General features: G+C 34.2%; 1 protein-coding gene across 1 annotated transcript in view; it reads left to right on the top strand.

Moving 5' to 3' along the window:
• The first annotated feature begins 225 nt into the window (after nt 1-225).
• The window catches only part of LOC138692819 (uncharacterized), a 34,376-nt gene continuing 17,900 nt past the window's right edge, over nt 226-16,701 (top strand). The window contains exons 1-3 of the mRNA XM_069816060.1: nt 226-447; nt 12,709-12,845; nt 15,542-15,665. Coding sequence (XP_069672161.1) covers nt 12,714-12,845; nt 15,542-15,665 — 256 coding nt within the window. The 5' untranslated portion in view covers nt 226-447; nt 12,709-12,713. The remainder of the gene's footprint in view (nt 448-12,708; nt 12,846-15,541; nt 15,666-16,701) is intronic.

Raw genomic sequence — 16,701 nt, 5'->3', positions numbered from 1 at the left:
TGCATCTTACATACAGAATTACAGAATCCGGTTTGGATGCAGATTCCAATATGATGTAGCTAAAGGAATAAGGAAGGAACAACTTAACATATCTCTCGAAGTCCTTCAACAAAAGCCCGAGATTTACAAATGAAATGTTGTGAACAAGATTCAGCCTGGAGGGTGTGATGAATGTAACGAGAGGCATGCGTGAACATGAAGTCCACCGTGTTGGTACCGCAGATGACACACGCGCCGACAGAAGTAAGCACCATGCCTTTGTGTGTCACGTTCGGATGAACTGGAACAGTCCTCATTGTGCAACGCCCTGCGAACCAAGGACTTTCACGCGAGCTGGCACCCAGCCTGGCGGTCAGTGTGACGCGAACCGCAGACTAGTGAACACTGAACAAGTGAACAGCTGTCTGGAGTAGCGCTGAGTGACGCAACAATCGAGACGATCCTCAGGTATGACCCATTACAACAGTTTCCGTACTTAATTTGCCCATTACAATTTTGTTATTTTAGCCTCGCTTCTTGTTTCTTCTTCATTCCGCTTTCCATCCTCTTCCTTCTTGGGTTTCCTTTATTTTTCTTCCTACTCTCCTATCTTCTTTCTCTTCTGTACTTCACGGTTTAGGCGTTTATCTGTTTTATTTTCGCATCGTGTTTTACCCATGTTCTTCTCGGTCGTTCCACTTCTTTTCTTTCTATTGGTTCGTACTGCAAAGCTATACTGTTCCCATCTCAATTCAGGGAAATGTTCAAATATTCAAGTGTGTGTACAATTTCGGATACCATAATTTCAGTTTCGGAAAAAGTAACAAAGTTCGGAAACTGTAAAACTAATTTCAGTAAAATAGATAAAAATAATAGAGACTAAAATAAATAAATAATATAAATTATTAAGGAACATTATATGAAATATTTAATAGGAAAGCAAGAAATGGAAGGGAGACAGTTTAGGTATGAGAGAGAGAATAGAATAGCATAGATAGGAAAGAATAGATAGCAGTTCATTTAAAACAGAAGAATAAAAAGTAATCAGAAAATACTGGGCAAATGAATATATTAATAGAAAAGGGTGGTATGTATTAAAGAGATGGTGGATCGAAAAGCAGAAATGTCACGATCCACGTAACTATGAATTGTAAAGTTGGTTGATAAATAAATATGTATCATATCATATCATATCATATCATATCATATCATATCATATCATATCATATCATATCATATCATATCATATCATATCATATCATATCATATCATATATCATATCATATCATATATCATATCATATCACATCATATCATATCATATCATATCATATCATATCATATCATATCATATCATATCATATCATATCATATCATATCATATCATATATCATATCGTATCATATATCATATCACATCACATATATATCATATATCATATCATATCATATCATATATCACATCATATCATATCATATATCACATCATATCATATCATATATCACATCATATCATATCATGTATCACATCATATCATATCATATATCACATCATATCATATCATATATATCACATCACATCACATCACATCACATCACATCAAATCACATCACATCACATCACATCACATCATATCATATCATATATCATATCATATCATATCATATCATATCATATCATATCATATATCATATCATATCATATCATATCATATCATATCATATCATATCATATCATATCATATCATATCATATCATATCATATCATATCATATCATATCATATCATATCATATCATATATCAATTTCAGTAAAAAGACATTCAATTTGGGAAAATATGAATCTAATTATTTTTATTTTGAATAATATTGTATTAAATTAGATGTAGTTGCAATTAAATTAACATAAATTATGACGATCGGAACAATTCATGTTGCCATGTTAACGAATACTGTCAATAAACATTGTTCATTGAATGGCTGCTGTATAGGTGCATTTCTGTTCTCTTGAGAGAATATGCAGAATAAATTTTATTTTAACATGTATGTAATAAAATTAATTATATATGTATGTATAGGTATGCATAGTTAAAAAATAACAAAAACCGTTAACTCCCAAATTGACTTCATTCCTTTCTGGCTTTGATATCATTTCCAATATTGAATTTACATTTTCCGAAATTGACGTTAGCTTTTCCGAAATTAAGTTTATTTTTTTCTGAATATGAATTAAAAATTTATTTTCTTACTTTTTACTTAGTTATTTAACGGCCCTCATGACGTCATCTCGAACGTTTCCTGCATCACTAGTAAAGAATAATACTTTTGAGCTCATTATCAAAAATTTTAAATCACAATTTATAACTAGGTCACTCTAGAAAAGCCAAAGTATGTGCTCGAGAGTATTCTTGGAAAAAGTGAAAGTAAAAATATACATTAAGATAATATAAACATATATAAACGGCATACATTACAAAATTATGTAAGATTAATTTTAATATAAGAAAGACGGCAACGTTCTTAAGAGTCCATTTTTCTGTTAGAGAAAATTTTGCAAAAATAATATACATATTTCTTTTTTAAACCAAAAATTATTCATTAATGTTAGGTGTGGACGATTATTAATAAAATGATTGTATATTCTTGGTCAAAATTAGAACTATGTCTCAGACCAGATTCGGTATTATACTTAGTTTAATTAGTGTGTTAATCTGTAAGTTACAATTTTAAAACCAATTTTAATCCACTTTATTTATTACAGAAGAAAATAATTAAAATGTGTATTCATAAATCCATTGATTTTCCATCTCAAAAATTGTTTTTAGACTTTAATCTTCTTAAAATAAGACAAATTTATTATATATTGTAATAATATAATTCTACATAAAAATCGAAATAATTTTGAACTGTATTCTCATAGTTATGAAACAAAAGGTATGAATTCTTTAAGAATGTTTGAACCGAAATGAAATATTGCTACAGCACAGTCTAGTATATACAGTCGCGAAGCTCAATACGTAGTCAATATGCAAACATTGGATAGTTGCTCACCACTGGGATCGCTAATATCGGCTCATTACAGGCAATGAAAAATAGTACCGTCACAGTCTATTGTTTCTAGCACCCTCAAAACTCAAGCTTCGTGACTGTATATAATAGACTGTGGCTAATCATAGTAGTTATTTAGCCCCAAGAATTATAACAACTTTATATTTAAATATCCTAATCTTGTCAATTCTAATAGTTCTAGTATTAAATTTAAAAAGTTATGTATAGATTTTATAAATAATGAAAAATTTTAAATTTAGATTTATACATTCTTATTGTGTAGAAGACATAAGACAAATTGTATTATGTACTTCTTAATATAAATTCAGGAATCCGCCCCTGAGCACGAGTTCTACTCTTTCAGGGATGAGCTAAAGTTTTATCTGTTTATATTATATTTTATGTTACAATTTTAACAAAATAAATACAAATACAAATATAAATACAAATGTGTTCGTTCAGAAGAATTCTGTTAGCCAAACTGTTATTGTTGCTTAAGATGTCATATTAATGAGAAGTGATTTGTTTAGATACTACAAAATGATTTTATGGTTTTATTATACTTTGAAATTCTTCCAATTTATATTTTCGGTATTATCATCAAATCTTGATTGAATTAATGTACGATTTTGGTTCCAGTATAGAGTTTAATTTCCGTAAACCAACACCATCTGTTTAATTTTTGTTAAAAACAAACTTTTCATTGTTGTATCTGTCGCCGCTCAGCATTAACAGTCAGCTCGAACCAGTTTATCGAAGTCATCACGTTAACCTTTAACCTAACCGCTCGAGCACACCTCATACCTACCATTAGTCATTTCTACTAAGCATGCGTCATGATTCTTAATGTTAAAAAAAACTGGAAAGGAAACCAATATTGTTAATTGCACAGGTTGTAAGTGGTGATCTCATATTAGTAATGATTTTAATTCTACTGCGGAAAGATTATCGTATAATGCCCATGAAAACATTAATGAAATAACGAGATACTTATTGAAGAATACGTGCATAAACATAATAAAATTTTGTGGACTATTATTTCGCAGTGAACATATCTACGAGTATATTCAAATATAATAGGTTAACCCCGAAAGTGAATATGGGAGGTGAAACAATCTGTTATCTCTCAGAATCAACTTAATTAAGATAATAATTAAAATCTGCTCAAACAAGCATTTATGTTATCCAGCTATATGTTACTGGAGTTAAATGACAGCTGTAAGCAGTATGGGACAAAGATAAATAAACAAGACGAAGAAAAATAAAGAAGGTAAACTTGCGAATTCTAAATGAGACAGTAGAGCAAGTGGAAAGCTTCAAATACTTGGGGTGTACTATAAGCAGTAACATGAACTGCTGCCAGGAAGTCAAAAGGAGGATAGCAATGGACAAGGAAACTTTCAATAGAAAAAGGAGCATCTTCTGTGGACCACTATAAAAAAACTAAGAAAGAGACTAGTGAAGTGCTTTGTGTGCAGTGTGGTATTATAAGGGGGAGAAACATGGACCTTACGATGAAGTGGAGAGAAAGGACTAGAAGCATTTGAAATGTGCATACGGAAAAGAATGGAGCGTGTGAAATGGACAGACAGAATAAGAAATGAAGCTGTGTTGGAAAGAGTGAGTGAAGAAAGAATGATGCTGAAACTGATCAAGAAGAAAAAAAAGAATTAGCCGGGTCACTGGCTAAGAAGGAATTGCCTACTGTATGACTGAAGGATGCACTGGAAGGAATGGTGAACGGGAGAAAAGTTCGGGGCAGAAGAAGGCTATGATGATAGATGACATTAAGGTATTTGTATCATATGCGAAGACTATATGGAAGACAAAAAATAGGAAAAGTTAGAGAATGCTGGGTTTGCAGTGAAAGACGTGGCCTTGGACAGAAAATTATCCAACAAATGTCATATATAAAGTTTTCAAAGTTTTAGACATAAAAAATTAGGAATATACTGTATATATTATTAACACATTATCAAATAGTAAAATGAAGTACTCATCAAATTGTCATGCTTATTCTACAGGAAGATATGTTATTTCTTTTCCTCTAATTCAACCTAAGTGCAACACCAAATCGGCCCAAGATATGTAATTCTTTTATTAATATTTATCCTCTCCTAACATTAATGAATGATTTTGGGTTTAAAAAGGAAGTTTACAAGTTATTTTTTAAATCTTTCTCTAACAGAGAAATGGATTCTTAAGAACATTGCCTTTATTTGTATATTATAATTTAAACTTATTTAATTTTGTAATGTACACTGTTTATATTTTTATATTACCGTTACGTATATTTTTACTTTAGCCCTTTCCAAGAACACTCCCGAGCACAAGTTTTGACTTTTTCGGGCGTAAGCTAATTATGAATTATATAATTTTAAATTTTGTATAAAATTACTAGATAAATTTCTGTAATAATAATAATAATAATAATAATAATAATAATAATAATAATAATAATAATAATAATAATAATTTATAATTCTCTATTATTATTATTGTTATTATTATAAAATTATATTATATTATTAAATAATATATTATTATTATTATTATTATTATTATTATTATTATTATTATTAGAGAGAGAGAGAAATAAATCGTCCGGCCTTAATTAAGGATGACCACGAGGATCCGGAAATTAACAGCAAATAAAAATATAATTAAATATGGATATTGTTATAAAAATAAAATGTAATAATTAAACACCACTGATTATCAATAATAATTATAAAATAAAACCTTAGAAGTTGACTTTAAAATTATGCTTATAAATAAAAGATTTTATTTTAAATTAGCATATCCTTAATTAAGGCCTTCTGAGTGGTATAAATGAAATTGTATAATCTGCAGGGAATCTTTACGAATTTACGAGATGATTTTTTTTTTTAATTTCAAAAGATGGTATTGATAATTGTTTTAAAAAATTATATGTAAATTTCGGTAAAGAACTCCGAAACCAAAAAATAAACCTGTCACTGACCAATTGAAGAGAGGGATGTTATACTTGGCACTAAGGTAGGGAATACAAGGTTCATAAATGGTCCTCTTTTCATGATCAACCTGATGAGCTTGGTTTAGATCTCTCTCCATGCGTATAGTTGGATCTATGATAATAGCCTTTTGTTGTTGCCTGTTTATTGCTATTATATCCGCTCTTAAATGAAATAATTTTTAATTTCAATACTGAAATATTAACAATACGTAATACATTTTCAAAGCGACTCAAATTTTCGATTTGTATAATAAATATCTTTACGAATATAACAATTTAATTGACAACATTTTCAAAGTATTTCTTTTTCGATATTATTCATGTCAAAACCGGTTCAGCAGAAAATGTACAGCATGTAGAACAAAATTCAGTGCATCAACACTGAATTTAGACACATTTTGTAACGAACACGAACAAATCAATTGTTGATAGTGGACAGAGTCGACTGTATAACTTGTTATTGAAAGCAAGTCCACTTTTCTACAAAGTTGTTCGTCTCGATTCAAAGTGACAAACCAGCTTCATTAAGACATCAATAATTCCAGCGAAACATTCCAAGCATAGTTCTGACTTGATGATTACATCTCTTCCTCCCTTGGACGTGTCCTCTTTTCAAGGGTGCTGTTAGATATCCGGGTTTGTTTCTGGTAACCTGCCTGCCTTTATTTATAATTTAAATTCTGCAGTTGTTAACCTGGACTTAGGCCAAGATCCTTCAAAGGCTGAAGGTTCGTTGTAGTATTATTAAACAGTACACGTACTAACAATAGTGATGGTGGTATCAGCAATAACTTTATTAATAGTACTAGCGGTAGTACTACAGTGTTAGTGGTAACAGCAGCAGCAAATACAGGGCGTAACAAAAAGGTACTGCCAACTTTCAGGTAAAATTTCTCACATGTAGAAGAAGAAAATATGCTATATGGACATGGTTCTGCAAAGACTTTAGTTTCATATTAGAACATATTTCCTACAACCCTTCATAATACATTAATCATGGGGAACACACAGGAACAAAACGTACGAAAACAGAGTTCTTTACGAGGTTGAGCTTTTTATGGTATAGGTCTCGCAAGCACGGATTACCGACGGAAGGAATGCGAATCAAACACTGCGATAAGGAAGAGCGGGCGACAGGAAAGACAACTTGAATGATATTCAAGAGTACAGTCGGAAGAGAAATGACATCGATAGAATCAGTCTTGGGTTGTGATGGTTACAATACGACTTTAGTTTGTTCCATTGCATGTGGATACGTGTCTTATATCGCACGGTATTATTATTTCATTCGTAAACATATGTTGCGCGTTTAATTACCTTCGAATTTTTCTCTTGCTACGTACTTTATTTCCACAGCGATGTCCTCATCTGTTCATCTTCTTGGAAGAGACAGTGCTTCCATCGGCTCGCACCTCTCTCCCCCTTTGGCGTGCCTACATACACACGTCAAAACAGACAGCAACGCCACCATTGCTTTTTGGTAATCGTTTCTTGCGCGAGCTATAATCATGTTTGCTGACATTCAACTAAGGCATCCACAAATTGTGGAGTTTCCTGACGACATCATCATCATCATCATCATCATCATCATCATCATCATCATCATCATCATCATCATCATCGATCTTTACGAGGCATGTTGGTTTCTTGATGCTAAATTGCGGAAGTTTATAGTATAATAATAATAATAATAATAATAATAATAATAATAATAATACCTACTTACAAATGGCTTTTAAGGAACCCGAAGGTTCATTGCCGCCCTCACATAAACCCGCCATCGGTCCCTATCCTGTGCAAGATTAATCCAGTCCCTATCATCATATCCCACCTCCCTCAAATCCATTTTAATATTATCCTCCCATCTACGTCTCGGCCTCCCCAAAGGCCTTTTTCCCTCCGGTCTCCCAACTAACACTCTATATGCATTCCTGGATTCGCCCATACGTGCTACATGCCCTGCCCATCGCAAACGCCTGGATTTAATGTTCCTAATTATGTCAGGTGAAGAATACAATGCGTGCAGTTCTGCGTTGTGTAACTTTCTCCATTCTCCTGTAACTTCATCCCTCTTAGCCCAAAATATTTTCCTGAGCACCTTATTCTCAAACACCCTTAACCTATGTTCCTCTCTCAGAGTGAGAGTCCAAGTTTCACAACCATACAGAACAACCGGTAATAGGCTATAACTGTTTTATAAATTCTAACTTTCAGATTTTTTGACAGCAGACTAGATGATAAAAGCTTCTCAATCGAATAATAACACGCATTTCCCATATTTATTCTGCGTTTAATTTCCTCCCGAGTGTCATTTATATTTGTTACTCTTGCTCCAAGATATTTGAATTTTTCCACCCCTTCGAAGGATAAATCTCCAATTTTTATATTTCCATTTCGTACAATATTCTGGTCACGAGACATAATCATATACTTTGTCTTTTCGGGATTTACTACCAAACTTCAAGTAAAATTCCCGTGTTTCCCCTAATCGTCTGTGGATTTTCTCCTAACATATTCACGTCATCCGCATAGACAAGCAGCTGATGTAACCCGTTCAATTTCAAACCCACTCTGTTATCTTGGACTTTCCTAATGGCATACTCTAGAGCAAAATTAAAAAGTAAAGGTGATAGTGCATCTCCTTTAACAGCAGCAGCAAATACAAGGTGTAACAAAAAGGTACGGCCAAACTTTCAGGCAAAAATTTTTCACACGTAGAAGAAGAAAATATGCTATATGGACATGGTTCTGCAAAGGCTTTAGTTTCATATTAGAACATATTTCCTACAACCCTTCATAATACATTAATCATGGGGAACACACGGGAACAGAACGTACGAAAACATAACTCTTTACGAGGTTGAGCTTTTATGGTAATCATGTTTGTTGACATTCAACTAAGGCATCCACAAATTGTGGAGTTTCCTGGCAGTATCATCATCATCGATCTTTACGAGGCATGTTGGTTTCTTGATGCTAAATTGCGGAAGTTCGTGGTATAATAATAATAATAATAATAATAATAATAATAATAATAATAATAATAATAATAATAATAATAATAATAGTACTATCGTAACACACACAAATGGAATGCATGAAATGGACAAGGCACATTGCAAGAGGTAATGAAAAAATTCCTATCAAAAATGGTCCTTATATCGAATCAGGGGATTCCAGCGAAGAGAAAGGTCAAAATTGCAGTGCAGAGGGTGGATGAGGACGCGCGAAGAATTGGTGCTGGTAAATGGATGAGACTGACGTAAAATCGAGAAGCCTGGCAGGAAAGACTGAAGGAAGTCAGGACCCACACTGGGCTGTCGAACTTATGATGATAATGTTTATGATAATAATGATGTTAATTGATCATCATCATTGTCATCATCATGTACCAAGCATGACATCATTTTCATCATCACCATCATAATCATAATCATTTTTCGCTCAGAAGTGTCACCAGAATTTCCTACTTGACAACGTCTATTCCTTACACTATTTCCAGGTTTCACTCTATATTAAAATACACAAAATATTGAAAGTAGATAACCTTAGAAGCTTTTGTAGAGAATACACGCCTTATAATTTCTGTTGTCAATCCTCAAAGCAACCTGCAGGAGCCTCGAACCCGCACCTACAGCATTCCAGGAACTGTTGGGCGGCGTGCACTTTCACCTGACAAGGACGCTAGAGTAAGCCTCGAACTCATGGCTGCGAGATGGGTGTAACATTCACTAAACGGAGACCGGAACTAACATTGCTCACCACTCGATGACCACAACTCATTCGATCACTCATCTACCCTTCAACGTAATCAGTAATCACCACTGACCATCCACCAACTTAACCAGCTCGCCCACTAAGCCACCCACTTCTTTACATAAGTCAGCACTGAACAACCCACTTTCTCGCCCATTAAATTATTCAACAACCCACTTTCTCAGTCATTAAATCCCTAAACCACCCACTTATCCGCCCATTAATCACTGAATCAATCAGTTGCTCGCCCATTAATCACTAAGCCACCCACTTATTTACATAAGTCAGCACTGAACAACCCACTTTCTCGCCCATTAAATCACTCAACTACAAACTTTCTCAGTCATTAAATCCCTAAACCACCCACTTACTTACTGAATAAATTAGTTGCTCGCCCATTAATCACCAAGCCACTCACTTCTTTACCTAAGTCAGCACTGAACAGCCCACTTTTTCGCCCATTAAATCACTCAACCACCCATTTTCTCAGTCATTAAATCCCTAAACCACCCACATACCCGCCCATTAATCACTGAATCAATCAGTTGCTCGCCCATTAATCACTAAGCCACCCACTTATTTACATAAGTCAGCACTGAACAACCCACTTTCTTGCCCATTAAATCACTCAACCACCAACTTTCTCAGTCATTAAATCCCTAAACCACCCACTTACTTACTGAATCAATCAGTTGCTCGCCCATTAATCACTAAGCCACTCACTTCTTTACGTAAGTCAGCACTGAACAACCCACTTTCTCGCCCATTAAATCACTCAACCACCCACTTTCTCAGTCATTAAATCCCTAAACCACCCGCTTACCCGCCCATTAATCACTGAATTAATCAGTTTCTCGCCCATTAATCACTAAGACACTCACTTCTTTACATAAGTCAGCACTGAACAACCCACATTCTCGCCCATTAAATCACTCAACCACCAACTTTCTCAGTCATTAAATCCCTAAACTACCCACTTACTTACTGAATCAATCAGTTGCTCGCCCATTAATCACTAAGCCACTCACTTCTTTACGTAAGTCAGCACTGAACAACCCACTTTCTCGCCCATTAAATCACTCAACCACCCACTTCCTCGCCCATTAATCACTAAACTAATAATTTCTCGCTCATTAATCACTGAAACATCCACTTCTTCGCCCATAAATATCTAAACTACAGATTTCCAAGCTAATTAATCACTGAATAATCCATTCCCTCGCTAATTAATCACCAAACCACCCATATTTTTGTTTATTAATCATTAAACGGCCCATTTTCTCGGGTATTATCACCCAACCGCAAATTCCTGGCCCTGAATAATCAAATTCTCTGTCAAATTATCACTGAATCGGCTATTTAATCGCCTTAAAGTCACTGAAATATCATCTTTCTCTTTAATTAAATCACTGACCCGCCCACTCTCCTGCCTGTTGAATTAAAAAAACCATCCAGTACCTGTTTGTTACATCAATGACTCTCTCAATCTCTTGCTAAGTAAGTAACAATCCAATATGTTGGCCATTAAGTCTGTTTGTCTCGTCTGTCAGTCACCTAGTTCCCAATCTAACGCCGGCAGTTAAATTGCTGAACTTTCCCGTCTATTGTGAGTTAAATCACTAAGGTGATCGTGAACTATTGAAGATCTGTCACAGAACACGAAGAGAGAACGGGTTGCAATTATATTCCATACTCATCTGTGCCGTGCTTAGCCAGGTCGGGCGCGTGTTATGCTGAACAGGTCGTACTGTTTATGCCAGTGATGTCAAAGCAAGCGCATTTTTCTGACCTTGACGTCGTGCGCGGGCAGCAAGCGCTAAGTATGGAAAGAGGAAGGGTTGTGTATATGAATAAGCAACCTGTTGGATTAAGAAAACAGTGGTGCACAAACTTCAAACGGAACGTGAAATTTTATGTCATTTTTATATGACTTCTTTCTGTTTAATATTATCTATAGGCTATTATCTGTACAACAAAAGTACTAACACTGATTTCTTAATATTGCACTTGTGTTTTAAATCTTAATAACATAATAGAGAGTTAAGAAAGAATATTCACTTAAATTCCATAGCAGTAGTATAATTATACTGTATTAAGTGAATGAAACACATCATTCATAAAGAAAGTGATATTCCAAAGAAAGAGATTGAGTATGACATAAGTTGGAATTTATATTGATGGTATCTTTAACCTTACAAAAGTAACCAATAAACTAATCAAAACAATATTACAGTACAAAGCAAAGTTACCTAGGTACTGTATATGTTTTAAGTGTAACTGATATTACATAACTCTTATCGCATTATGCTTTTAAGATGATATTTGTGAGCAACTTCCTATCATCAGAATATTAAATTATTTTCTCGAAAACTGCTGAAGCTATAGAGCTGACATTTTTACAACAAATGGATAAGCTTACGTATCTTTTGCTTATATGTAACCGCAGTTGCTTTGTTAATTCAATTCCTTACAAACAATTTCCATGCAAATATTTAAAACATTTTCAATACACTATTTTCAGTAATACGTATATACGGTATATGAGATTTACGAAAACATTCTGTAAGGCTACTAAATAAATAGGCCTATACCTGAAAATTTCACTTTTCTATACGAAAAGTTGAGAAAATATTTCTTTTGAATAAAAAAAATGACACTTGTGAAAAATGAGCATTAAAATTAAAACTTATAATGCACTTATACTTCTCAGGCAAATCTAAAAATTAACATGGATACAGTTTTAATAAGTTCTCTTCCCTTTATCTATTGAATCAGTGCTGGCCATCCCTGAGTATAGCTCGACCATGCGGCATATACTACCTCTTTCGTCTGTCGCTTTCCTTTCCGCTGTAAAGCGCTCAGGCTCTCCTGGGCTCTAACGCGCGCAGTTGCTCCTACGGGCATCAATTGACATGCCTGGTTTATGCCCATAGACGTGATGACGTGGATGTTGGTGGTAGCGGTGGCGCTGGCGATGGCGGCGGGTCAGGAGCAGGACAACGTGCCAGCGGAGTCCTCACAGCTGGCCAAGTTCGTGCTCGCCCTGTCCCGCCCCGGTGCCTTCAACAAGGTGAGAGGGATAATATCTGTTATACTCAGAAGTTGTCTCCAATGGGAATTGAATTTTTATAGATGTTTGTGATTAGTAGGGTCAAGATTTATACGCACAGTCTGAAATATGCATAATAAAAAGACAAATGTTCAAAAATACTCAAAATTTAACTTTTTGTCAGTTTTACTATCTTCCTAAAGAAGAAAATGTAATGACATGTCAGGTAGATATACAGGGTGATTCACGAGGATTTATTGTCCCTTACGGAGCTTATTTCCGAACACATTCTGAGCAAAAAATGTAATATAAACATTTGTCCTAACCTCAATATTTGTAGAGTTACACCAATTTGAAGTTGTAGTAAAATACCTTTGTGCGAGATCGTGCGTATTTGCTTGGTTTCCGCACAAAACCACTCCGCGGTAACATTCAGTATTCCCAACCTAACACACATAACATTTTCCCTCTTCTTACCGCTTAAGTGACATATTGATTTTACTGCTTTAGGCTTTCAACATATTATTTTTAGAGACGTTCAATATAGTAATAATTATAAATTGGAAACTTACCACTGCAATTTCACCTAAATTGCACTGTTAATTATTGTTTTTAAATGTTTGCAAAAATTAAGTAAACTCTACAACTCCACTAAAGTTACTGCATTCGTGATGCATGTAACATTAAGGAAGCCGTTTGTTTTAAGTTCGCATTTATAGATTGGGGGGAAAAAAGACAGACGTATATCACAGCCTGCTGGAGTATAGTAAACACAGAAGACATTTTTAAAGCAACAATGTTGAAGATAGATATTTTTGTTTTGCAACTCAACTACGTTTCGCTTTTTAAAACTTTTCCTCGAACATGAAAACTTCAACATACCGCTCTTGTAACGCATATTACTATTCTTCTTTAGTTTTAGGGGTAAAAGAATATTACAAATAGAGAATAAACTATTCAGGAGTATCATTTCTTCAATTAGATAGTATTCTGAAGCTAAAAAGTGTTGTGAATTCCATAGTTGCTTCGTACAGAGCTATGTCCTATGTTACTACAAAAACATGCATTTGCATGGAATTCTCGTGTCTAGTAATGATAATGACAGGCGAAGAAATGGTGAGGAAATGAATCCGAAGACCAACGAAAATTATCCCGTAATTCTGCTTCAACTAGTTGAGGGAAAACCTCGGAAATCCTCAACAAGGTAGTTTGTGTCAACCAGGGTTTCAACCCGGGCCAGCTCGTTTCACAGACAAGCTAACCGTCACTCCACAGAGGTGGACCTTCGACGTCTTCCTTCTATCGTCGATCTTGTCTGCCGAGAATCTATAGGCTGGTCCATAATACACCGGGAACGGAAACAACGAGAACGGAAATATGTTAAAATAAATGTATTTAAATGTGAGAATTCACAATTAACGAGAAGCTTGTCGGAGCCCTGGAACGGGAACGTGAAAGTTAATTGTAAATGCCGAGAAAGTTATTATAATATGGATTACCCAACAAATTTAATTTATACAGATTTTAAAGTATTAACTATGGAAGAAATTTATAAATATAGTTCACTAACTTACTACAACAGAATCAAATAAGACATAAATCTAATCGACATGAATATCGTACTCGAAGACAAAAGTCTACTTTCCCATTTATTGAGCCCAAATGTTATACAAGTGCAGCTCTTAAAAATGGTGCTAGTTTCGGCCCAAGACTTTATAATAAAATTACAAACCATTTTCCAAATTTGAAATATTTTAAAATTGAAGCTTTTAAAAAAGGAATTTATAAAATTATTCATGATATATATTATTAACAAATGTGTGTATTTTTTACCCTTTATTTCTGTCGACTATATTCATGTTTTTACTGGTTTCTGTCTGATTGTAAATTTATATTAAATGTGTTTTTATCTTTTTTTGTCTTTTTTTTTTTTTGCTCTTGTGTGTTATTTATTAGCTTGAATTAAGTTACTTTATTTAGTAAACTGTCCTTGTAAATTCTATGTTTTATTTTTGGCTAAGACCACACCGTACACAAGCCTAGCTCTTACGGTAGTGGCTAGAAACATTTTTGTTTTATAATTTTAATTTGTACTCACTAGCTAGTTAAATAAAATAGATAGATAGACAGACAGACAGACAGACAGACAGATGAATCGATAGATGAATAAATAAATAAATAAATAAATAAATAAATAAATAAATAAGTAAATAAATAAAGTAAATAAATAAATAAATAAGTAAATAAATAAATAAATAAATAAATAAATAAATATTAAAAAAATTTAAATAGGCCTACATTTATTTTAGCAATATTTCCGTTCTCGTTGTCGTTTACGTTCCTGGTTTATTGTGAACCAGCCTTAACTCTCTACCGGCTCTTGCAGTTGCTCACAACATGAACTTAAATTATCTTCAAAATTACATCCTTTCTACTAATTTAGTTATAATATTACAGTATTCCATTAAAATTCACACTGCTCTGCTCACGTAGCTTTTAATTCAAGTTTTTTTTTTATAAATTATTATGAAAGATTCTTTGTTTATCCAAAGTTTATTAAACTTAGGGGACAAGCTAATCCGGGCAAACGGCTTCGCAGCTGGGTACCTGACAAAATGAGTGCACTGGTTTTTAAAAATTAATATGGAGGCAAAGGTAAATAAATACTCTGCCTGCCATTAAAACTCCACAATTTGATCGATTGCGCTTTATTGCAGACGCACTCCGTGTTCGGCGGAGAGCTGGATCCACCTCCCGACGTGACGTCGTGTCCTCTGGGCGAGGAGGGCCTGGCGTGCCGGCAGGCCGAGGCGCGACGCGTCATCGACAATTGCCCAGGAGGTGAGTCACTCTTCAGCACCATGTCACTAACCGCAGGACTGGGCAGCCTTCGATGACTGCTATCAATAATCTAAACTTGACTCATTAGTCAGAACAGTTTTACGACTTACACGGCTATCATCACTAGAGACCGGATTTATATGTTATTAAAAGTTTTTGTTACTCAAATAATGATAATTAGACATCGAATTTTTAGGCTCTAAAAATTAGACTTGAAGTGCCTAAAGTAAGCTCAATAAAAATGTGAAAGACGCTAAAAAAAATAGGCTCCCAAATTCATATCTAAAAATGAATATGTAAATACAGGGTGTATCTAAATTGATGTCAAATATTTTGGGGACGTGTTCCTAACATCAAAACAATTAAAAAAGTTAATTAGAACATGAGTCTGAAAACCATTCGTTAGGGAATTGTTAAAGGATTTGTCCCTTCATTGACCGCTGATTGGTGGTTTTTTGTTTGTTTGTATTTTGTAGAGCAAAGAAATCAGAAGAAAATGTATTCTGTGAGTGAATAGAACGAAATGATTTGCATCATTTAATTGAAGATGTGCTTCTGGACGTCATCCAACGAATGTGTTTTAACACGATGCTGCTCCAGCTCATTTCAGTCCGATAGTTCGTAATTTTTTTAATGATCGATTTCCCCAAAGATGTATTGGTCGAAGGGGATTCATTGCATGGCCTGCTCGATCGCCTGATTTCAATCCAATGGATTTCTTCGTCTGGGGACATTTAAGGTCCCTGGTTTATGCGACTCCTGTACTTAATGTTGATATTCTGGGAGCGTAACCAAATGGATTTCACGAAATACGAAACACTCCAGGAATTTTCAACAGAGTACGCCAGAGCATGTAACGCAGGTTTAGGGGACACATCGAAGCAGAAGGAAGCCACTTCGAGCAATTTTTGTAACATTAAATTTTGTCTTGTAACTCTGAAATAAATTATTTTGAGACCAATGTTCATATGAACTTTTTGTAATGTTTTGGTGTTAGGAATACGACCCCGAAATATTTGATACCAATTTAGATACA

This window comes from Periplaneta americana, chromosome 17, assembly GCF_040183065.1.
Source record: "Periplaneta americana isolate PAMFEO1 chromosome 17, P.americana_PAMFEO1_priV1, whole genome shotgun sequence".
Classification (NCBI taxonomy): Eukaryota; Metazoa; Arthropoda; class Insecta; order Blattodea; family Blattidae; genus Periplaneta; species Periplaneta americana.
This window is presented reverse-complemented; position numbering and strand designations above follow the sequence as displayed.